The sequence below is a fragment of the Chiloscyllium plagiosum genome, unplaced genomic scaffold (genome assembly GCF_037043375.1).
Source record: "Chiloscyllium plagiosum isolate Xiang-an unplaced genomic scaffold, Cpla_swu_hap1 HiC_scaffold_2, whole genome shotgun sequence".
Taxonomy (NCBI): Eukaryota; Metazoa; Chordata; class Chondrichthyes; order Orectolobiformes; family Hemiscylliidae; genus Chiloscyllium; species Chiloscyllium plagiosum.
The window spans coordinates 44,120,084-44,145,619 of record NW_028270140.1 but is presented as its reverse complement, the minus strand read 5'-3'; the positions used below and the strand labels follow the sequence as shown (position 1 = coordinate 44,145,619).

The following is a 25,536-nucleotide window of genomic DNA, read 5'->3' as shown; positions in this document are numbered from 1 at the left end:
ACTTTACCAATTAGTCTACCATACAGAACCTTCTTGAAAGCTTTTTAAAGTCCAAATAAACAACGTCTACTGTTCTACCCTCATCAATCTTTTTGGTAATCGCCTCAAAAAACTCAATCATGTTTAAAAGACACAATTTCCCTCACACAAAGCCATGCTGACTATCCCTGATCAGTCTTTGCATCTCCAAATGCATATAAATCCTATATTTTAGAATCACCTCCAATAACTTATCCACCACTGACGTCAGACTCACAGGTCTATAGTTCCTATGCTTTTCCTTGCAGCCTTTCTTAAATAAAGGCACAACAATAGCCACCACCCAGTCCTCCGGCACCTCACCCATGGTTATAGATGAGACAAATATTTCTGCTAGGAGCCCTGCAATTTCCTCCCTAACTTCCCACAACATCCCTCAATAAACTTGATCAGGTCCCAGAGATTTATCCACTTCTATGTTTTCTAAGACCTCCAAAACTTCTGCTTCTGTCATATGAACTGTCTTCAAACATCAATATTTATTTAGAGATTTAAAAAAAACTGCAGATGCTGGAATGCAAAGTAGAGAAACAAGAGGTTGGAAGAACACAGCAAGGCAGGCAGCATCAGGAGGTGCAGAAGTCAATGTTGCGGGTTTAGACCCTTCATCAGGACTGGGGAGGTGGTAGGGAGCTCAGAAACAAATAGAGGGAGGGAAGTGGGGCCGAGAAAATGTAGGTGGGATAGTTATAGGCGAATGCAGGTAGAAGGTTATTGTGATAGGTCAGAGGGAAGGTTGGAGCGTTGAGTTCAAAAGGAAGATGGACAGGTAAGGTCAGGTCAAGGAGGTGGGGAGAAGTGTAAGGGCTGAACATGGGATGAGGTTGGGGGTAGGGAGATAGTAACCTAGTGAGGATTATATTGAGGCCTGGTTAGTTGATGGGAGGAATGAATCCAGTTGGTAGCTGGAAGGGTTGGGAGGTGAAATGGAAGTGAAGAGGTTGGACTGGAAAGGGAGACAGGGGTTGGGTGGAAGGTTATTTGAAATTAGAAAATTCAATGTTAAGTCCTCCGGGCTGTGTGCTGCCCAGGCAGAAGATAAGGTGTTGTTTCTCCTATTTGTGGTCTGATTCAATGTGGCAATGGAGGAGGCCAAGAATGGACATGTCGGAGGGGGAGTGGGAGCAGGAATTGAAATGGGCGGTGACATGCCAGAGGGGGTAATGGCCTCCTTGATTTGACTTTACCCCTCCATCTTCCTTCCCATCTATCTGCTCCACCCTTCCCACTGACCGATCACAATAATTCCCTACTTGCATTCCCCTATTGCTACCCCATCTAAATTTCCCAACCACACCCCACCCATTTATTTGAGGTCCTTTTCCCTCTCCAGTCTTGATGAAGCATGTCGACTGAAATGTCAACTTCTCCACATCAATATTTATTTCCCTGAGTTCTCTAGGCTCTATTCCTTTCTCTATAGTAAAAACTGTAGATGCAAAATATTAACTTAATAACTCTCCCACCTCTGAGATTCAACACAGATGGCCTCATTGATCTTTTAGAGGCCCTACTCTTTCCCTAGTTGTTCTTTTCCTCTTAATATACTTGTAGAATCTCTCTGGATTATCCATAACGTCATGCGAAGTGAATTGTTAGAAAATATCTTCTGTCAGTTTGATGTTTCACATAGTATTTACAGTGCATTTCCAAAAAAAGCTGATAAAATTCTTCACAATGTCCAACAATTTTATCCATCAAATATGATAAAGCATATATGTTAATACATTCACATTGCTGAAAACCCTTTTTCAAAATTTTCAAGTCTTAATTCATCCTGTCACGCAATCACGTTAACACTCAGTTTTAAAATTCTCATCCTTGTTTGCAAATCCTTCCATGACCTTTTCACTTTCTGTCTCTATAAGCTATTCCAACACTACAATCTCCAAGATCACTGTGCTTTTGCAATTCTGGCACTTTGCATATTCTCGAGTTTAATCACTCCACTCCTGCTAAAGTCTAAACATTGACATTACAGCATGGAAACAGGCCCTTCAGTCTAACTCAAATATGCCAACCAGATATGCTAAATAAATGTAGTCCCATTTGTCAGCATTCGGCACATATCTCTCTAAACCCTTCCCATTCATATACCCATCCAGATGCCTTTTAAGTTCTGTAATTGTACCAGCCTCCACCACTTCCTCTGGCAGATCATTCCATGCACGCACTACCCTCTGCGTGTAAAGTTGCCCCTTAGGTGCCTTTTAAATCTTTCCCCTCTCACCCTAAACCTCTGCCCTCCACTTTTGGCACCCCCTATGTTGGGCAAAAACTCATCTATTTATCCTATCCATGACCTTCATGATTTTATAAACCTCTGTAAGGTCATTCCCCAGCCTCTGACGCTCCTGGGAAAATAGTGCCAGCTTATTTAAGTATTTCCCTACAGTTTAAACCTTCCAACTTTGGCAACATCCTTGTAAATCCATTCTGGACCCTATCCTTCCTATAGTAGGGAGACCAGAATTTGATGCAAAATATTCTAAAAGTGGCCAAACCAATGTCCTGTACAGCCACAATATAACCTCCCAACTCCTATACTCAATGCACTGACAAAAAAGGCAAGCATACCAAACTATCCTGTCTCAAGAATTCCTAATGAAGGGCTTATGCCTGAAATGTCGATTCTCCTACTCCTTGGATGCTGCCTGACCTGCTGTGCTTTCCCAGTACCATACTCTTCGACTGATCTCCAGCATCTGCAATCCTCACTTTCTCCAAACTATCCTATCTAACTATGACTCCACTTTCAAGGAACTATAAACCTGAACTCTAAGGTCTCTTTGCTCAACAACGTTTCTCAGGACCATACCATTAAGTATATAATTCCTGCCCTGATTTGCCTTTCCAAATTTATCTAAATGAAACTTAATTTGCCATTCCTCATTCCATTGGCTCATCTGATCAAGGTCCTGTTGTACTCTGAGGTAACCTTCTTCGCTACCCATGACACCACCAATTTTGGTGTCATCTACAAACTTGCTAACCACACCTTCTATGTTCACATCCACATACCCGATGAAGGGCTTATGCCCAAAATATTGACTCTCCTGCTGTTCGGATGCTGCCTGAGGCACTGTGCTTTTCCAGCAATACACGTTTTGACTCTGATTCTCCAGCAGCTGCAGTCGTCACTTTCTCCCAACTATTTACATAAACGAAGAAGAACAGTGGACCTTGTGGCACACCACTGCTCACAGACCTCCAGTCTGAAAAAATACCCTTCACCACCGCACTCTGTCTCCTTCCTGCAAGCCAGTTCTGTATCCAAATGACTGGTTCTTCCTGTATTCCATGTGATCTAACTTTGCTAACCAGCCTACCATGAGGAACCTTGTTGAACACCTTACTGAAGTCCATGTAGATCAGATCCACCGCTCTGCCCTCAACAATCCTTTTTGTCACTTCTTCAAAAAACTCAATCAAGTTATTGAGACACAATTTCCCATGGACAAAGCTATGTTGACTATCACTCATCAGTCCTTGTCTTTCCAAATACGTTTAAATCTTGTCCCTCAGGATCACCTCCAAGAACTCGTCCACCACAGATGTCAGGCTCACCGGTATTTACTTCCCTCGTTTTTCCTTACCACCTTTCTTAAATAGTGGCACCACGTTAGCCAACTTCCAGTCTTCCAGCACCTTACCTGTGGCTATCGATGATACAAATATCTCAGCAAGGGGTCCAGCAATCATTTCCCTAGCTTCCCACAGAGTTCTAGGGGACACTTGATCCAGTCCTGGGGTTTTATCCACTATTATGCATTTTAAGACATGCAGTACCACTTCCTCTGTTATATGGACATTTTTCAAGATATCGCTATCTCCACAAACTCTTGCAGTTCCACATATAGGCCTCTTTCTTGATCTTTAAGGGGGCCTATTCTCTCCCTAGTTATACTTTTGTCCTTAATGTATTTGGAGAATCCCTTTGGATTCTCCTTAACCCTATTTTCCAAAGCTATCTCACTTCCCCTTTTTGCTCTTCTGATTTCCCACTTAAATATACTTAGAGTCATAGAGTCATAGAGATGTACAGCATGGAAACAGACCCTTTGGTCCAACCCATCCATGCCGACCAGATATCCTAACCCAATCTAGTCCCACCTGCCAGCGCCCAGCCCATATCCCTCCAAACCCTTCCTATTCATATACCCATCCAAATGCCTCTTAAATGTTGCAATTGTACCATCCTCCACCACATCCTCTGGCAGCTCATTCCATACATATACCATCCTCTGCTTGAAAAAGTTGCCACTTAGGTCTCTTTTATATCTTTCCCCTCTCACCCTAAACCTATGTCCTCTAGTTCCGGACTCCCCGACCCCCAGGAAAAGACTTTGTCTATTTATCCTATCCATGTCTCTCATAATTTTGTAAACCTCTATAAGGTCACCCCTCAGCCTCCGACACTCCAGGGAAAACAGCCCCAGCTTGTTCAGTCTCTCCCTGTAGCTCAGATCCTCCAACCCTGGCAACATCCTTGTAAATCTTTTCTGAACCTTTTCAAGTTTAACAACATCTTTCCAATAGGAAGGAGACCAGAATTGCACTCAATATTCCAACAGTGGCCTAACCAATGTCCTGTACAGCTGCAACACGACCTCCCAACTCCTGTACTCAATACTCTGACCAATAAAGGAAAGCATACAAACGCCTTCTTCACTATCCTATCTACCTGCGACTCCACTTTCAAGGAGCTATGAACCTGCACTCCAAGGTCTCTTTGGTCAGCAACACTCCCTAGGACCTTACCATTAAGTGTACAAGTCCTGCTAAGATTTGCTTTCCCAAAATGCAGCACCTCACATTTATCTGAATTAAACTCCATCTGCCACTTCTCAGCCCATTGGCCCATCTGGTCCAGATCCTGTTGTAATCTGAGGTAATCCTCTTCGCTGTCCAGTACACCTCCAATTTTGGTGTCATCTGCAAACTTACTAACTGTACCTCTTATGCTCACATCCAAATCATTTATGTAAATGACAAAAAGTAGAGGGCCCAGCACCGTTCCTTGTGGCACTCCACTGGTCACAGGCCTCCAGTCTGAAAAACAACCCTCCACCACCACCCTCTGTCTTCTATCTTTGAGCCAGTTCTGGATCCAAATGACTAGTTCTCCCTGTATTCCATGAGATCTAACCTTGCTAATCAGTCTCCCATGGGGAACCTTGTCAAACGCCTTACTGAAGTTCATATAGATCTCATCTACTGCTCTGTCCTCATCAATTTTCTCTATTACTTCTTCAAAAAACTCAATCAAGTTTGTGAGACATGATTTCCCACGCACAAAGCCATGTTGACTATCCCTAATCAGTCCTTGCCTTTCCAAATACATGTATATCCTATCCCTCAGGATTCCCTCCAATAACTTGCCCACCACCAATGTCAGGCTCACTGGTCTATAGTTCCCTGGCTTATCCTTACACCTTTCTTAAACAGTGGCACCACGTTTGCCAACCTCCAATCTTCTGGCACCTCACCTGTGACTATCGATGATACAAATATCTCAGCAAGAAGCCCAGCAATCACTTCTCTAGCTTCCCACAGCGTTCTCAGGTACACCTGATCAGGTCCTGGGATTTATCTACCTTTAACCGTTTCAAGACATCCAGCACTTCCTCCTCTGTAATCTGGACATTTTGCAAGATGTCACCATCTATTTCCCTACAGTCTATATCTTCCATATCCTTTTCCAAAGTAAATACTGATGCAAATTTTTCATTTAGTATCTCCCCCATTTTCTGTGGCTCCACACAAAGGCCACCTTGCTGAACTTTGAGGGGCCCTATTCTCTCCCTAGTTACCCTTTTGTACTTAATATATTTGTAAAATGCCTTTGGATTCTCCTTAATTCTATCTGCCAACTTCTACTGCCGTTATGCTCTTCTAGGGATTCACTTAATCCCTTTTTGTCCACACCTGACAATGTGCTTCCTTCTTTTTCTTAACCAAAACCTCAATTTCTCTCATCATCCAGTATTCTTTACACTTATCAGCCTTGGCCTTCACCCTAAGAGGAACATACTGTCTCTGGACTCTCGTTATCCATTTTTAAGGCTTCCCATTTTCCAGCCATCCCTTTACCTGCAAATATTCAACCCCAATCAACTTTTGATAGTTCTTGCCGAATACCATCAAAGTTGGCCTTCCTCCAATTTAGAACTTTAACTTTTAGATCTGGTTTATCCTTTTCCATCGTTATTTTAAAGCAAATAGAATTATGATCACTGGCCCCAAAATGCTCCCCCACCTACACCCCAGTCACCTGATCTGCCTTAATTCCCAAGTGTTGGTCATGTTTTACACCTTCTTGAGTAGGTACATCCACATATTGAATCAGAAAGCTGTCTTTTACACACTAAAATTCCTCTCCATCCAAGCCCTTAACACTATGGCAGACCCAATTATGTTTGGAAAGTTAAAATCCCCGGCCATTACGAACACTATTATTCTTACAGTTAACAGAGATTTCCTTACAAATTTTCTTCTCAATTTCCTACGGGGGGGAGGGGGGGGGGGGGGGGGGGGGCAGGGAATCTATAGTACAATTCCAGTAATATGATCATCACTTTCTTATTTCTCAGTTCCACCCAAAAATCTTCTCAGGACGTACTCCTCAGAGTATTCTCCCTAAATACAGCCATTCTAATTCCAGAGGGGAGGGGAGATTGACAGTGCTTGACATTAAGGCTACTTTCAGTCGAGTGTGACATCACAGAGCTCTAGCAAAACTGGAATCATTGGGTATCATCGGAAAACTCTCTGGGTAATTAGAGACATACCTGACACATAGTTATGGCTGTTGGAGGTCAGTCATCTCAGCTCCAGGACATTGCTGGAGTCCCTCACGGGCATTACTGGCTGGCCAGCATTTATTGCCTATCCCTAGTTGCCCTTGAGAAGGTGGTAGTGAGCTGCTTTCTTGAACTGCTGCAGTGTACCTGTTGTGGGTTGACCCACAAGGCCATTACAGAGGGAATTCCAGGATTTTGACCCAATGACAGTGATGGAATGGTGATATATTTCCAAGTCAGAATGGTGAGTGGCTTGGAAGGAAACTTGAAGGTGGTGGTGTTCCCATACATCTGCTGCCCTTGTTCTTCTAAATGGAAGTGGTCATGGGCTTGGAAGATGCTGTCTGAGGATCTTTGGTGAATTTCTGCATTTTGTAGATAGTACACACTGCTGCAACTGAGCATCAGTGGTGTAGGGAGAGAATGATTGCCAATCGAGCAGGCTGTTTTGTCCTGGATGGTGTCAAGCTTCCTGAATGTTGTTGGGACTGCACTCATCCAGGCAAGTGGAGAGTATTCCATCACTCTTTTAATTTGTGCCTTGTAGATGGTGGACAGGCTTTGGGGAGTCAGGAGGTGAAGTTACTCGCCTCAGTATTGCTAGCCTCTGACCTGCTTTAGTAGGAACCGCATTTATTTGGTGAGTCCAGTTGAGTTTCTGATCAATGATAACTCCCAGGATGTCGATAGTGGGGGATTCAGTGATGGTAACACCATTGAATATCAAGGAACAGTGATTTGATTGTCTCTTGTTGGTGATAGTCATTGCCTGGCACAAATGTTACTTGCCACTGGGTCAGCCTAAGCCTGGATCTTGCCCAGATCTTGTTGCATTTTTACATGGACTGCTTCAGTGTCTGGGGAATCGCAAATGGTGCTGAAAGGGTGCAATCATCAGTGAACATCCCCACTTCTGTCCATACAATTGAGGGAATGTCATTGATGAAGCAGCTGAAGATCCTGGAATTCCCTCTGTAATGGCTTTGTGGGTCAACCCACAGCAAGTACACTGCAGCAGTTCAAGAAAGCAGCTCACCACCACCTTCTCAAGGTCAACCAGGGATTGGCAATAAATGCTGGCCGGCCAGTAATGCCCATGAATAAATAAAAAGAAAAAAAAATGTTACCCTTCCATTCCCCCTCCTCTTGCCCCCCATTTCCATCCTTCCTATACCATCTATACCCTGTGATATTAGGCTGTCAGTCCTATCTTTCCCTGAGCTACATCTCTGTAATTGCTATGATATCCCAGACCCATGATCCCAACTATGCCTTGAGTTCATTTGCTTTACTTGTTAAGTCGCTTGCATTCAAATAAATGCAGTTTAATTTATCAGTCCTACCTCATTCTCTGATTTATTACTGCTTATCCTGGCTGTTTGACTCATTACTTTTACCAACTGTACCAGGCTCAAACTGATCTCTTGTCTCAGTATCTCCTTGGGTCCCACATCCAACAGGAAGAGCACATCACTTTACACCTTTGCACCTTAACAATCTACAGACCCAGAAAACAACACAGTCTTAGTTCTCTAAAAGCGCTGCTCCAGGATAATTTAGTACTTACGTTTTATATTTTTAATGTTTAATCAAAGACAGATCTCAACAAAACAGGTTCATAGTTCCTTACAAGTAAAATCATAAATAGATAGAATAGTGAAAAAGGTGTTGGGTATGCTTACCTTTATTGGTCATATAATGTTAAAAGATTAAATTGTACTACCTTTCGGGACATTAGTGTAATGTTAAAGGGTTAAATTGTACTGTCATTGGGTGGGGGCGACATGCATGCAGGAATGTGGATGACTCACAGTTCATTTAGGTGGCCATTTACTGCTGTTCTGCTGCTATTGTCAAGTTAAACTCTTATTCAGTCCCTTCCATTCAGAAATGCTTTCGTAACTATCCCCCGAAGCTAGGACATAGCACAACTGCATTGTCTTGGGGAATCATGGAGTCAGGAAATTGTTTGCTTAACGATTCCCCAGGACTAGGGCATTTACATTTGCATTATCTCCAAGGATGACCTCATCCTACCACTGTACCTGGGGTCACATGTTATGGGGAGGTGGGAGTGGCCAGTGTACCTGTGAGCATTACCAACTTACCTTATAAAGGGGTTGTGTTTTCTTTGTTCGGGGCGTCTTTGACCCGACTTCACATGCCTGCGAGGAGGGTCAAAGGGGTCAGCTAGCTTGTACAAGCTTTGATAAACTTTAACTGTTTGCAGAAGTCGATGTGTCCGAATTGCATCTCGGGAAAAGAACCTAACAGTAAGAGTATTGAGTATAGGAGTTGGGAGGTCATGTTGTGGCCACTTTTGGATCACTTTTGGAATCCTGCATGCCATTCTGATCTCAATAGACAATAGGTGCAGGAGTAGGCCATTCTGCCCTTCGAGCCAGCACCACCATTCATTATGATCATGGCTGATCATCCTCAATCAGTATCCTGTTCCTGCCTTATCCCCATAACCCTTGATTCCACTATCCTGAAGAGCTTTACCCAACTCTTTATGAAAGGATCCAGAGACTTGGCCTCCACAGCCTTCTGGGGCAGAGCATTCCATACATCCACCACTCTCTGGGTGAAGAAGTTTCTCCTCAACTCTGTTCAAAGTGGCCTAACCCTTATTTTTAAACTGTTTCCTCTGGTTCGGGACTCACCCATCAGCGGAAACATGCTTCCTTCTTCTAGAGTGTCCAATCCTTTAATAATCTTATGCGTCTCAATCAGATCCCTTCTCAGCCTTCTAAACTTAAGCGTATATAAGCCCAGTCGCTCCAATCTTTCAGCGTAAGATAATCCCGCTATTCCGGGAATTGACCTCGTGAACCTACGCTGCACTCCCTCAATAGCCAGAATGTCTTTCCTCAAATTTGGAGACCAAAACTGCGCACAATATTCCAGGTGTGGTCTCACCAGGACCCTGTACAGCTGCAGAAGGACCTCTTTGCTTCTATAGGAAGCTATAGGAAGGACGTTGTGAAACTTGAAAAGGTTCAGAGAAGATTTACAAGCATTGGAGAGTTTGAGCTATAGGGAGAAGCTGAATAGGCTGGTGCCATCTTTCCTGGAGCGTCGGAGGCTGAGGGGTGACCATTGAGGTTTATAAAATCATAAGTGGCATGGATAGAGTAAATAGAGAAGGTTTTTTTCCCTGGGGGAGGAAGGGGGGGATGGGGGGGAGAAGTCCAGAACCAAAGGGCGTAGGTTTAAGGCAAGAAGTCTAAGATTTTAAAAAGGACCTAAGGGGAAATCTTTTCACACAGAGGGTGGTGCTTATATGAAATAAGCTACCAGAGGAAGTAGTGGAGGCTGGTACACTTACAACATATAAGAGCCATCTGGATGGGTCTATGAATAGGAAGGGTTTAGAGGGATATGTGTCAAATGCTGGCAAATAGGACTAGATTTATTTAGGATATCTGATTGGCATGGACAAGTTGGAATGTCGGGTCTGTTTCTACATCTCTATGACTCTATATATTAAAAAAAAACCCATTCTACTCACAATTGTAGATTTATAAAAATAAAAGTAAGGTTACACCTTTCAGAAAAACATTTAGATGTCCCCCGGCTGTGAGCTTCCCATACAGGTTTCTTCAAGGCCAGCTATAAATTTCACTGTTTGTTCACTTTCTTAGAACAAACTCTGATGTCCAGAGATATATGAAACCAAACAGCAGAGGCAGTGCTGTCTAGTCAGATAGCTGTACAGGTTTACTTAAACTTCTCTAAAATTCCTTAAGACCATTCATAAAATCTACTTCCAGAGATGCTAATATCTGTTTCCGTGGCTTGGTGACCCATTTTGTTGGATAATACTCCTGTCAATTGCCATATACACATACATATATACACACATAAATTGAGGGCAACCAACTACTACTCTCCCGATACTGATACTCCACCACAAGTGAGCAACATAATGAGAAAATGGTGATATAACATGACTCTATCACAACAATCAGGGTGTGGAGCTGGCATTGAGTGGAAAATATGCGAAAGAGTAGTGGCCATGGGTTTAGGAGGTGCTGCTTAAGTAGCCTTGGTGAATTTCTGTAATGCGTCTTTATGCATTGGGAAATAGTTTTTCCATCATTCAAGATGAATCACAAATTAAGTATTTAATTCAGTTTTTCTATGTCCTCCCTAGTCAAAGTATTTCTGGTGTGGAAATCATTGGGCCCATAAGGAGAAGGCAGCAGATGTCTGGTATAACAGGCCTGACCATCATTTCCATGAAACTGAGAAACAAAGGGCATTGAGACTGCTAATATTGATTGGCTTGCTTGTTTTCTGATGTAATTTTCAGTGCTGACTATGTCTGTGGAGGATGGTTTAGGACCAACAGCGTTATCCATGCCCATGAGGTTAATTATCAGTTAGGGTTGTTGAGAGACTTGCTAGTTGCAATTAAAGAAAGCTGACTGGAAATTTCTCCACATTCTGATCCCTTCAGCAATGCAAATGGGACCCTATGAGGGAATAGATGTCTGTTCTTCTTCAATCCAACATAAATATAATCAACTGCTCAGCTGCACAAGAATAACACACAATGTCCAAAGAGGCCTTGATACAGGGCACATAGACTCCTAGACTTTGAGCCCTAGACACTGGGATTTGAGTGCCACTTATCCCTTGATGGTCATGGAAGGCGTCTTCAAAACATAATACCTGGGAATCCTTCCAACCTTTCTACTGCAGGTGGTAAAAGCAGAAGAGTTTCCTTATCAAAGTGAGTTATGTGGAGGGGACTGCTCAAGCTAAAGCTTCTAGCTTCAGGCTCTTAAAAGGGAAAATGAGCTACAAAAAAAGAAAGATGCAATCATGACTAGATTAATTAGAATATTTGGTCAGCATGGACAAGTTGGACTGAAAGATCTGTTTCTGTGTTGTACAACTGTATGACTTGATGTGCTTTACCTGTCTCATGCAACAGGAAAAAGAAAGAAATGTGACCACAAAGTGACTAATCGGTACTGTTTTACCCTCCTGTAGCTCATACCAAAGATGTACCAACCTTGATATGGAGATGTCTGACATTTGTAAATCACTTGACCCCGCACTGACCTTGAGTATGTCTGAGGAATTCTGATCGGAAATACCACTCGGGAAATGCATTTATGTTTAGTGCTTGGAGACCCAAGGAATTCCAGTTGTGTGCATTATCCCATAAAATATCTTACTTTCCCAATTTGACAGATGTGTATCTCTGATGTTTGCTACAGAATTGTGTTGCATCAAAAAGGGTTTTCTCTCCAATGAAACTCCAAGGACCAGCATATTGAGATCCTGAGTTCAAGATCAGTGACTAAAGTAAGTTTCAAAACACCTCATTGACATTTCAAGCTTGATATCTGTCACCTCTTGTGAACAAATTTCTAAACAATACATTTCAATGATTTTGAATCAATCTTATTCTTATGTAACTTTGTTTCTCCTCGGCTTGAACTACGTTAATTTATTGGGCTTGCAACAAGTTACTTTCTGAGTATTTTTAACTCTGTCAGTGGGACAACTGTGAATCCCACGACATATCTGTCTCTTCACCATCTCAGCATTCCTCCATCGTATCGCATGCATACACATGTCTGTATCAACAGAAATGGTTCATTTCTGAAAAGGGAGACAAGTTGGGAAAGCTTTGTGTCTTGCATTCATCAGGACCGATGCAAGAATATGAAATATCAAACAATCACAAGAATTTGTACTACTGGAGGAAAGGATTTCGGCTTGACTAGCAACCTGACTCTGAGGGCCGAGGTGTTGACATTGAGAAAATAACCAAAAACTAAAGACTCTCTGGGTAATAGTGAAACAGGAAAAGGCTTGAACACATTCCTCTTGATGCAGAGCTGGAGATCCCCAAACCATTGAAAGTCACAATTCTAGGATTAAAGAAATCTAAGAATATAGCATGCCAAGTATATTCAAACGTCTTATAAACATTTCTAACATCAAAGGCTTACACTTTGATTTTAACCTAGGCAAGCAGTTTGTCAAGGTCAATTCAGGTTTAAGAGACTTTTAGGTAAGCACATGAATATGCAAGGAATGGAGGGATATAGACCAAGGGCAGGCAGAGGGGATTAGTTTAATTTGGTGTCATGTTCGGCCTGTTCCTGTGCTGTTTTGTTCTATATTCCATGTAAGACTCTTTCTAGGTTCTTTATAAAATCAACCTGTTCAGAGACATTATGACACACCTCTGGAGCAAGTCTGATGTGAAACCAGGTCTCCTGGCTCAGAGACAGAGGCACTAATACTATGCCACAACAGCCCTCCAGAACTCATTATATAGCTACGTTTCATTGGCATTCTGACATAAAATGTTTACTTCAGTGCCTCAAAATGCAGCTATTTATTTCCAATCCTTCCTCAAATGTTAGCATTTCTTTTATTTTAATTTTGGAATGCTCATTTAGATGGTTTCATTTGTGGAAGATCTTTAGTCCAGATGGTAGAATTCTTGCTGGAATTACATCAGTTTAGAAAACAGAAGCTAAACCCTTCAAGAATGACACCAATGAAATTATCCAGTTTGCACACAAAAAGCAATTCACATCCAAGTATTTTGCAACATGCAAAATGTGCAATACCATCACAAAATATGCCAGTGTGTGTGAAATCCTGAGTTTCACTTTTTAGTTATTATACTTAAACCGAGGTTGGGGGTTCAGAAAGTTTTAATTTTCCACTTTTTAAAACAATATTAATTTTTGTTAGGGAACTCACTATCCATTGTTTTTGCAATCTATTTAATTAAATTGACAAATCTACAAATTTACATCGATGTCTATTTTACTTAGCAATGCAGTACAGATATTGTGAAGTGTGAATAACTCACCAATCAAAGGGACAGAGTCAGATGTTGCTGGCATTATTTCAGCTACAAGTAGCATGAATACCGTTAAGGACAAGAGCACAGTGATTCCTGTAGGTCAGAAAAGAAGTGGCGAGGTGAAACAGCATAAGATTTGCCAGTTATGCAGTCCAATTGAAACAAAAATAGCAGCAATAAATTACTTTGACAGCTAAAATCAAAACCACGTCAATACTGTGTCACTTTGGCTGGAAGCGATAGTTTGGAACATAGAAACACAGGAACCTGAGAAACTGGAGCAAGATCAAGGTCAGTCGGTCCCTCGAGATTACTCCACCATTCACAAAGATGAAAACTGATCTAATCATGGCCTTAACTACTTCCCTGCCCACCTCTCATACCCTTCGACTCTCCTTGTCCTAACGTACAACCCTGTGGGGAAGGCCGTGGCACTACGAGTCAGACCTGCTTTTGGGCAGAAAACTTAAGATGTCAAATGCGGTGTTTTGAACAGTGACAGAGCTATGCATTCTTTGAGGATGTGATATCCTGTGTTCTCTGTTATGTAGGCACACAGTAGTTAAACTTTGTCATCTCCATTCAACTCAACTTTACTTATATTTAATGACATAATCTCCATTTTTCACTGCAAAAGATAATTCCAAAGACGAGCAGCCTTCTGAGAAAACAAATTCTCATCTTTGTCTTACAAGAAAGACTCCATGTTTCAAAACTGTGCCCCGCCCCCATTAACAAGGGAAAACATCTTCCCCACATATACTTTGTCAAATTCTCCAAGGATTCTGCTATTTTTCAATAGGATAATTTTAAACAAAAGTCTTTTGACATCGAGATGCATTTTCTACGGAGCAGAGAATCCCATTTGTCACATCCTCAAAAGAACAACTGCAATTTGTCAAATATGGTTTCCTTTTCAGAAAACCAGACCTGCTGTCTTTTCAAGTTCTCTGCCCAGGTCCGGCTGTTCGTGCCACAGCCTCCCTCATGGGGTAGCTTGAATAGGGAAGAAGGTAAATCCCAATTCCACCTTAGCAGGAATGGGGATCAAACACACAATGGGAGCATATTCCTCCTTAAAAAGGAGACCAAAAGTGTACACAGTACTTCCAAAGTAATCTCAACAGTACCTTGTATTATTATACGCTTGGCTTGTAATAAACATTAATATTCCAGTTATCTAATTCCTTTCTGCACCTATCTGCTAATCTTTTATAATTTATAAGGACACCCAGATCCCTCTGACCCACCACAGCATTTGAAGTCTTTCTGCATTTAAATAACATTCTGCTTTTCTAATTTTCCACCCAAAGTGGAAAACCTTACTTTCTTCCACATTACACACACCTACCTGCAAAGGTCTTGTCCACTCATTTAAACCTTTTATATTTTGGTAACGTTATTACAACTTGCTTTCCTAACTACTTATCACTGTATTGCCAGCAAATCTGACTACAAAGTATTATGTCCCAATTCCTGCCATTTTTTCTGCAACCCCCTTAAGATCCCCATCCCATCTTCATTCACATTTGGTGTATTGACCCACAGTGATCCTCAGCCTCTGGTGGGGTGACATTGATCCCATTGACATTTACAGCATGATACAGCTGATTAGTTGGCAGGCAGGACTTGCACCGCTTGGGTCCTCCAATGCTGAGAATGCCTGACAATGGGCATTTACGTGCTCAAGTGGCACTTAATTTTGGGTTTGGTTTCCATGGGACTTGAAACCATGTCAGAATTCGAACTAATGTCCCAGAGCATTGGCCTGAGCATCTAGATTACTAGTTCGATTAGTTCACTCATGTGCCAGCATCTTCACATATTTAGATGAAGAAGCTGTAATTCTGTTCTTTTATCATTTTTCCCAAATCTCTCATTATTTTCTGGTGCACTCTTAAATTTGTACGCTCAGTCCTTTCCTGTCTCCCTGTATCTTTATCCTGCACAGCTGCTTTGTTCTTTCTGGCAAAGCCTTCTAAATTTCAGATGTGAACACTTCACAAACTCCACCCCATGCTGCTATTTAATTAGAATCCCCCTCGATAGCCCTAGTCACACAACTTGGCAAGGCGCTAGTGCAAGTGCTGTTCAAGTGAAAGCTAACCCGGTGTTACAGTTCCCTCTCTTTTCCCAGCAGGGAGGCATGGTGGTTTAGTGGTTAGCACTACTGCCTCATAGTACCAGGGACCTGGGTTCAATTCGATCATTGAGTGACCATCTTTGTGGAGTTTGCAAGTTTTTACCATGTCCATGCAAGTTTCCTCTGGGTGCTTTAGTTTCCTCCCACAGTCCAAAGATTAGCAGGCTAGGTGAATTGGTCATGCTAAATTGCCCATAGTCTTCAGGGATGTGCAAACTAGGTGGATTAGTCATGAGAAATGTGTGGGTTGGGTCTGGGTGGGATGCCCTTCCGACTTTTGGTGTGGACTCAATGGGCTGAATGGCCTGCTTCCACACTGCAGGGATTCTATGTATGATGCATCCCTACGAATTGTAATCCATTTCTCCCATATCAATCTTCGAGGCATACATTCAACTCTCTCATCTGATTTATCCTATGCCAGTTTTCTCATAGGTCAGTTTGTAACCCAGAGAGGTGTAGATCTGCTTTTCACTTTTGATCTTAGCTACCCATATTCCCACAGCAGAGTCTCTTAGTTCAGATATTGGTTCTCACCTACACCATGACAGGAACACTGACTACAATCACTTCAGTAAGGTGGCAAATTTTGAACAAAAATAATTTTTAAAAAAGTTTACCACAGGGTATAATGGAATTATGTTTTTCTGATTCAGGTTCTGAAAGTCTTGCATTTTCTTTTTTTGATAATACAAGTTCCATATGCCATCCAATTACCTCCACCACCAATGAAAAGAGTAGGTATTAATTAATTCTTACCTAATGAAATCTTCTCTCCAGAATCAGCTGGTAACAGGAATACAAGGAGTGCGAGTCCAGATATTAAGAGACATGGAATCAGCAAGTTTAGTCCATAATAGAGAGTACGCCTGCGTATCAGCACTGTGTAGGTTACATCTGGATAGGGTTCTTCACAGCAATCATAATGGATTTCATTTCTCTTTCCTGGTACTCCTGCAACACAGCAAATGCAGGTATATTGTGTAAGGACATAACTATTATTTATTTTACTGTTGGATAGTGGAGGAGGGTGGGGCATAATTTTGAGTTGTGCATTAGTATAATAAGGATGACAGTGAATCAGCTGCCCACTTGTCCCCCTCCTTTCTTTCCATGGGACATAGTGGAATTGAAAATAGAGAGAGATATAAACTGAGCCGCCATCTCTTTTTACACTATTGCATCGAGACAAAATTATCCGTAACAGATTAGACTTGAATAGATCATTCTTTTCTCTCTATCAAAACACTCCCATTTCCTGCAATAAGTTCTGAAATCTACTCTCTACAATTCTACAAATTATATTAATTTCATCAACTAAGACCTGTGACCAGAGCAGTGAGAAACCCTTAATGTGGACTTTTTGACGGTGGATGTCAACACTAACTATTGATCATTGTTAGAACTCTGTTTTTCATTTTTAAAAAAAAATTTGGTCTGGAGCGGTAAACTGTAAGCTGAGAGTTGAAGGTGATCTTTGAACTACGATCAACAGCTTGCGTTTCTAAAAAAAGACAAACTGTCATTTGTTCATGACACCAGGTCTACAAGTTAATTGCAATTTGATTCTTGATAAAAGTGCTCTATAGTCTCCTGATAGGTCATATGCTCAAGCAAATGGCAGATGTTGAAGTTTAACTGGGACCTCATGGGCTGACGGCCAGTGTGGTCGGGGAAGACCAGAATTTGAATTGGTTTTTGGACTGTGTTGGTTCAGAAAGATTGTTCCTGTGAAAGTTACAGGACAGAGGATTGATTGATCTCAGATTGTCCTCTCTTCATCAACTTATTGAACATTTGGAGAATAGAATCTCAGTTATAAGAGTTATATTATAAATGAGTATTCCTTGGAACCTACCTATTTACATGCATCGGTGTCACCGGAAACCAAATTCCACAAACCAAAAACTATAATTCCACGTTCCAGTGACATTACAAATCATGGAGGCTACATATATGAACTAGCCAGTTCCATCTTATTTATTCTCCTTCCCTCCCTTGTCTGCCCTTCCGCAGGGACTGTTCCTGTGGGACACCTTGGTCCACTCTTCCTTCACTCCCAACATTCCCCTGCAACCACCAAACGTGCAATCCTTGTTATCAGATAGTCTGTCATTACACACCTATTGTTAGCCACAAACAGTTTCCATCAGCAGCCCTTCACCCTTCTAGTCAGATCGTCATCCACTTCTTTGTCTGTCCAATTGTTCTTCTCTCTCTTTGAGATCTATCCCCACCTATCACTTAGTTCTTAACCTCTCCCCCACCCTATCGTTTGAATATAAATCGACATTTGCCTAGCTACCATCAGTTCGGAGGAAGGGTCACCTGACTTGAAACATTAACTTTTACTTCTCTTCACAGATGCTGCCAGTCCTGCTGAGCTTTTCTAGCAACTTCTGTTTTGATTTCTGATTTACTACAACCACAGTTCTTTCAGTTTTTATGTACTTTTCCCTTCTGATTTATAGCTTAACTGTGTCAGTTTGTTTTGAGAGAGTGGGGTGAGAGTTAACAAGATGTAAATGTCTGGATTTACATCTTAGACATTTTAATTAATGTCTTGTGGTCTAACTTTGTTCTGCTAAAGCTATTATATTATTAATAAATTGTTAAGTCTTTTGTGTAAGCTATAAATCTGATATCTAGTGTTAATTATTCACAAAGTCTGATTATTCAAAAAGTAAGGAAAACCATTGGGGTCAATTTTGAGATTTTGTTTGAGCACTTTAATTTCACTGTGTTGCAAATACAGAGATTGGAAAACTGATTTGATTCAGCTGCCTGTCTCCTTCTTGTAACATTATTAACAGCCAGATAACTTCTACCAAGAATGGAGGAAAGAAAAGCTCCTTTCACAATCTCAGGGCACCACACTGCACTTTGCAACCAACTAACGTCTTACTCCCATTAACTGCTGTAATACAGGAAATGCAATAGCTAACATACACAGCAAGGTCCCACAAACTGCATTGCAACAACAACCATGTTATCTGTTTTAGTGATGTTGGTTGAGTGACCGAGAAATGCCTAGGGCAAACTCTTGTGATTTTCTTCAAAAATGCCATGGAATTCCAACAACCACCCAAGTGGATAGATGGAGCCTTGAATGAACACTACATCTATTGCACAACCTTCATACTGCTTTAGAGTGTTAGCTTAACTTCATGCACTGAAGTCACTATTCTGACATGAGTTTATAGCCTTCTGGCTCAGAAGCACGAGTGCTGCCAATTGAATCACAACTGACTGGAAGAGTGGAAACTATCCATATTTGATCCCTGCCCAATAGCCTTCAGGTGACTGGTTAAATGATTAAGCATTGCATCAAGTAGTCATGGACCATGTCTGTGCTAAATGCATTTAGATTGCAGAGAAAGACAGTCTTCCAGGAGCTTAAATCAATAGAACATTGGTAAGGCATTTGACACAACCCAACTGTCATTGCTTGTTGCTGTATTTTCACATAATGCATGCTCTGTTATACAATTTTACATTGAATCAGGAAGGTGACTGGAGTACTGACTTCTGGATCAATACAACCCCCTAGAGATGCAAGTCTCCTTAAATCATCTGATCAGAGGCAGTCCACTTTTTGAGGTAATTAAGATTTGTGTCAAATCAGGTATTTTTCTAAGAGACAGAAAACATTTCTCTCTGGATTTGGAGATATTTCACACATAATGGCAATTAAAAACAAATTTGAGATGAATTTCCCTATTGACGGGCTCTTTTGGTCTGTTGACAAGTTTAGCTTCCATAATTAAATCAGAAAAAAAATCAATTCATCCTTATTGTTGGCCTTCATAATGGAAGTCTGTAATTAATAATGTTTTGAGAGATTGGTTTAAAAGCAGTAACAAAACAAGAAATCTTTAAAAGTGAGAGAACAAATTAATAAAGCTGCAGTTTTTTGGTGCTATGTTTTGTAATTAGAAGTCCAGCACTGAAATTAAATTTAATTGAAATAATTAATAGTGATTGTTAAAACATTGATCCAAATAATTACTAGTCAGATGGTTGATTGAGCAACAGAGTGGTGGGGTTGGGCATTGGGACTATGTAGAATCTCAGATGCCACATACTGTGTGAATTATCTGGGAAATTGGAGATTCTGATGATCAATTCCCCTGCATCCAAAACCCTCTGAAAGAATCCATTAAAATTAGCAAATTCATCAAATTAATTGTTACTCAAGAAAATTTAAATGATTAAAAATCTACTGAATCCCTGGATAATTATTAAGCTGAAATCTGCAACCACACACCAACTTCCCTTACACACACCCCTCGATGACATCATAGTGAATAGTTAGCGGTTTGCCAGGGCCTGGGTAGTCAGTGGCATAGTATGAAGGACATGGTGTGTCAGTTGTGTACTTACCCAGGAGTTAGACATGGTTTCAACTTGTCTGCAGACGAACTATTCAGTTATCTATAGTGCGACTGTCTGAAAGCTCTAACTCTTACTCAGAGTTGAAACCTTTCATGGATTGTACTGGGAGCAGGGGAATCCCTATTGGGAATCCAAACTTCCGAGGCTATTCCCAATTAGGTCAATGTGTCAGGAGCTCTACAGTGTACCGATGAACACTGCTCTCTTCAATAATCCAGAGGCCATGCTTCCTTTACCCACTCGTTTCTTTATCCCATGTACTGAGATGATGCAGTAAAAAAACAATTGCTCTGTCACTACATTTGAACATGAATGCAGTGAATTGATCTCTGACTTTCTTTTGATTGTGAGGAAGAATCTATATTCTACTCAACGCTGTCCCATAATGGAATGGCTGAGACTGGGAACATTATCACGTAAAATGTCTTCCACTGCTCACTGGATCCCTAATGTAATATATAAGCTCTTAATTCATTTTTCTCTGTATGACTGTAAGTTAGTGCTGATTCACTGCAACAAAGGAAATCAAACGTCACAGTAATAGGAGGTAATTACAATTCAGTTATGGAAAGGTTGTCAATTAAAAGTTCACTTAATGTTAATCCTTTGCTATGTTCATGAAAACATTACACAAAGCAAAGGATGCCTCTGCACCCTAGTGCAACACGTGGATTTCGCCCAACGCTGTAGCAAAAAGATGGTACATTTCCCTTATTGAACAGTTCATTAGGCCTTCACAGTAAATTTAAATTTTTTCATTTAGTTTCAAATTTATAATGCAGTTTTTTGGGGAAAGCAGGACATATTTTGTGCCAAGTTTAATATGTGGCTGGACCTGAGGGTCATTCAAAAATTGTTCAACAAGAACATTGATCATTTTGCAAGCAAGCAAGTATAGAGGCATTGCCATAGAAATTGCTGATCGCAACTATTTCCAAGAACTAATGGTGCCCAACCAACCCATGCCTGCAATTCTCTTAAGCATAGTGTCCAACAATACACGTGATGGGATTATACTTGCAAAATAATTCTGATCATGGTAAAGACTATGTAACAATCAATTTAAGATTGTCAGTGTAGCTTGCTGTATGGTACGCTTGCACTTAATAGAAACCACATATCAATACATATATGACTGTAGCTATTCAAATGAACAAAATAGGCAACAGCTATTGTCTGGCTTATTCCTCAAGGGATTCTCCTTGGCAGTTAACCATCAGTCATCATATAACTGATACATTTTCAAAAACAACACCAATCATTGCCCTTTTGACAATTAGTATCATTCCCATGTTGTACAAAAGTGCTTTTTCTCTTTAGATTGGTTATTACTGAGTGCAAGAAGAAAAGCTGCAATAAACTATTTTTTTTCAAGCAATATTCAAGTTATGTACACCAGAGGACAACTAAGAGGCTTGACAAGATCTGTTGATGTGTTTCTTTTTGTTGACAACTGGTATTAGGTAATTTGGTCATCAGAGAAGAACATTTTTATTTATAACATTCTGACTGAATTGTCAAAAGAAGCATTTTGTATCAGCAAACCACAGAAACTGGAAAGACAGGATTAGGGAAATGTACTTCTAATACATAGAGGGTGCAGACAGCCAGAAAACTCTCAATTGGTCCAATGGTACTTTATAGCATCATTAATCCTTCCACATAGGCTACATCCCAGTTGTAGCAAATTCCCTTTAGGGATAAAAGACCATATCATTTTGCCATTTGCTTTACCTCATTTCTTATACATATACTGCTCTTTCTATGCTAAATTTAAGTTTGGCAAACATTAGTTGAAATTCAATATTGCTAGAAAGAGAGGCATAGTAGCAAAGCTGTCACTTGTCAGGACAAGTTCAAGAATGGCAAATTTCAAACAATTAAAACACTACAGGGCAGAAAGAGGTGCTTTGGTATAAATCATAATTCATTCTGACAAGTGGAAGATGTAGACACTTGGCGATATGTCTCTCTTTTCATCAATATTCAATATCAAGTCACTATTTGTGTTGAAGTATTAGATCTGATAGGTATTTCTCTCAACAATAGTCCAGAGCTGTGTTAAACCTGAAGGTTGACCTACCAATATAACCTCACTCTTAATATACTTTAGTTGCCTCAAATGCATCAATCTGGTAAAGTACAATCCATGAAGGATATATTCTGAAATGCAGGGGAAGGAAATTGATGCTCACTTCAATCGCATGACCCTACTCTTAATCTTTCTATAATCCTACCACCTTCAAATTTATGAGCATTCTGCCCTTCCACTCATATGCCCAGCCTCAAATACACTATTCTCCTAAAATGTAGAGGTAGCACGTATGCATAGTAGAATTGACACAAAACTGCCAGGGTATCATTTTCTGGCACCATTTCTTGAGTATCATGGCAAATTTTGCAAAGTATAATCTTGTTCCTTAATGCTGAACAATTTTATCATAGGTCAATTTTGCAGGCAAGGACTAAGAAATAACCATGACCACAGTTTCAGGATGGTGCTTGTCACAGAAGCTAAAACAGATATTACCACAGAAACTCAACAGGTTTGGCAGCATCTGTGAAGAGAAAACAGAGTTAACATTTTGAGTCCAGTGACCCTTCTTCAGAACTGATAGTAGTTAGGAAAAGGCCGTATATATGCAGAGAGATGGGGGGTGAGCAGATAGGTGGAAACAAAGACCAGAGAGACAGAAGGACAGTTAGACAGATGAAGGGAACTACAATATTAGGCCAGGGAGAAAGAAAAGCTGATAATGGAGCCCATCAATACGGTTGACTGTGTGGAAAGCAGCCAATGACATGACAGGGACTGAGGTGTGGAGATAGAGAAAGGACATTGACAGGGATGTTCAGGCTCTAAAATGATCAAATTCAATATTGAGTCCTGAGGCTGCTGGATCTGCAAACAAAAATTGAGATGCAGTTCTTCTAGCTTTGCAGAGCCTTGCGAGAGCACGACAACAAGCCCAGGACAGACATATTAGTCAGAGAATTGTGTTGAAGTGGCAGGCAGCTGGAAGCTCTGGGTCGTATTTATGGACAGAACATGGGTGATCGTAATACAGTCTGCATTTCGCCTCCCCAATGTAGAGGAGACCATAGTGTGTTTTTCTTTTAATTCATTCACTGACTAAGCCAGCATCTATTGCCCATCCCTAGTTGCCCAGAGGGCAGTTAAGGGTCAACCACATTGTTGTGGGTCTGCACTCACATATAGGCCAGACCAGGTAAGGATGGCAGATACTTTATCACAAGGACATTAGTGAATCAGATGAGTTTTTATAACAATATACAATAGTTTTATGGCCACCATTACAGTCTTACATCCAGACATTTGTCTGACATGGGATGCTTTCAGCATAGTCAACCTATTTTTACTTACTCATTGGTCCTGTTATCAGCTTTTATTTCACCCTGGCTTACTAAGTACGGTTTCCCTTTGTCTGCCTAACTGTCTGTCTCTGAGCTTTATCTCCACCTATCTGCTAACTCCTCGTGGCATCCTAACCCATACTTGACCTCAGCAATGTATATCACCTTTTCCTAGATACTTTCAGCTCGAAAGAAGGGTCACTGGATTCAACCGTTAACTCTACTTTTTCTTCACAGATACTGCCAGACAATCTGAGTTTCTCCAACAATTTCTATTTTTGTTTCAGAACTTCAGCATCTGTATATCTTAGTTTTATTTTACTTGTCAGAAGAAGTATACTCCCTAATTATACAGGTGTCAAATTTTTCGTCAGAAAGTTTTTTTAAAAATTGACCAACCTCTCCCTACCACTTCCCCTATCCCCGCTCCCCTCACCCTTTTCCAATCTGGTTTTAAGGAATTTCACTCAAGTGATGAAAGCTAGTGCCTTTGTTTCCCTCTTATGCGGCCACTGGTCTACAACACTACAATGGCGCAATGAAAGATCTCACTTAACTGCCCTAGTTCTCCAGCAATTGACAAACAGCAATTTCAAAGTATAATATGTTTGGATTATGATACCAGCAAAATATGTGATATCAGGTTGTAAACATAAATAAGTGATTCAATGATCATATTTATTGATGAAACATTTAGTAGAAGTATAGCTTTTGAATCAGAGGTGATAATCACGTGATGAGCACAAAAATAAAGTACTCCAGTGGTGTACTAATGAAATCAAGTGCAAACGTCACGTACTGAGAGAGAGGCTAATATTTCCTACGTTGCAATAATTACAACATAATTACCGTATTTACTCATGTAAATAGCAAACAGCATATAAACATTGCCAAACCTTTGACCTAAAAATATGATTTTCTTTTCACAAATCTCATGTAAAAGTTGATCCTTATCGAGTTTAGGATAAAATTTCATTGTGATTACTATTTACCAGTGATTTCTATAGTGCGTTAATGTGAAGGTACAAACATGAAGTTTTAGATTTTGCCACCCCAATTCTGGTGGCAATTTCCCAGCAAATCCACAAGACAAATGAGTACTCCTTCACTCATCATGATGCTTTCGAGAAAGAGCAAGTATGCAACTCAGTTTAAACCAAAAGTTATGACATTTGCGAAGAGAACTAATAGCTGTGCAGCAGCAAGAGTTTAATATTTTCAAGGAAATAGATAGAGATTTAGGAAACATGCCTAAGAAATGAGAAAAATTGCCAAATACTGAGCAAGTGGCCTAACCTGGAGAAAAATGCAGCAGATTGAATTAGTGAGCATTAGCAAAATGCTTCAATTATTATCCATGAAGCAATATGACTCAATGCCTTCAGAGGAGAAAGATGACATTCTAGAATTGAAGGCCAGTGCCAACTGATAAACAAAATTCATGAGAAGGTGCAATTTAGAACTCCATCAAAAATACTGGAACCCACTGTTAAATTAATAAATGTAACTATTTTGTTATTCGATATTGAGAAGAACACATGTCGATTAGCCTGCATTTGAATGGTGGATAAAACATCAATAAACTTGATCACTCCAGTGTGCAGGGCCAGTATGAAGATTGATGAAGAAACATGATTGTAAAGGAGGTTAGCCAAGAAGGTGTGCTTCACTGCACTTCCACTTTGTTTGGTGGATTACACAAAATAACAAATGTGGATATTCAAGCATATAACTTTCTCCAAACAAAATTTCAGAAAGATATGCCATCCATATTGACAAAAAAGGTCAAATGAATCAGCATGGTTGCAAGAAATCAATCAAAAATGTGTGCAATTTGAAATGGGTAAGAATACAACAAAAGAAGTTTGGTCTCCTGGGATCTATTCAACTTCTGCCTTAATAACAACACAGTCTGTCTTGTGAAATTGACCAAC

The 25,536-nt window shown here is 40.6% G+C and overlaps 1 protein-coding gene across 1 annotated transcript in view; it reads right to left on the bottom strand.

The window, feature by feature from the left end:
* Positions 1-25,536, bottom strand: part of chrna8 (cholinergic receptor, nicotinic, alpha 8) — a 196,897-nt gene that overhangs the window by 45,097 nt on the left and 126,264 nt on the right. Inside the window, exons 7-8 of the mRNA XM_043715303.2 lie at positions 16,592-16,786; positions 13,696-13,782 (exon numbers count right to left, since the gene is read on the bottom strand). Coding sequence (XP_043571238.1) covers positions 13,696-13,782; positions 16,592-16,786 — 282 coding nt within the window. The remainder of the gene's footprint in view (positions 1-13,695; positions 13,783-16,591; positions 16,787-25,536) is intronic.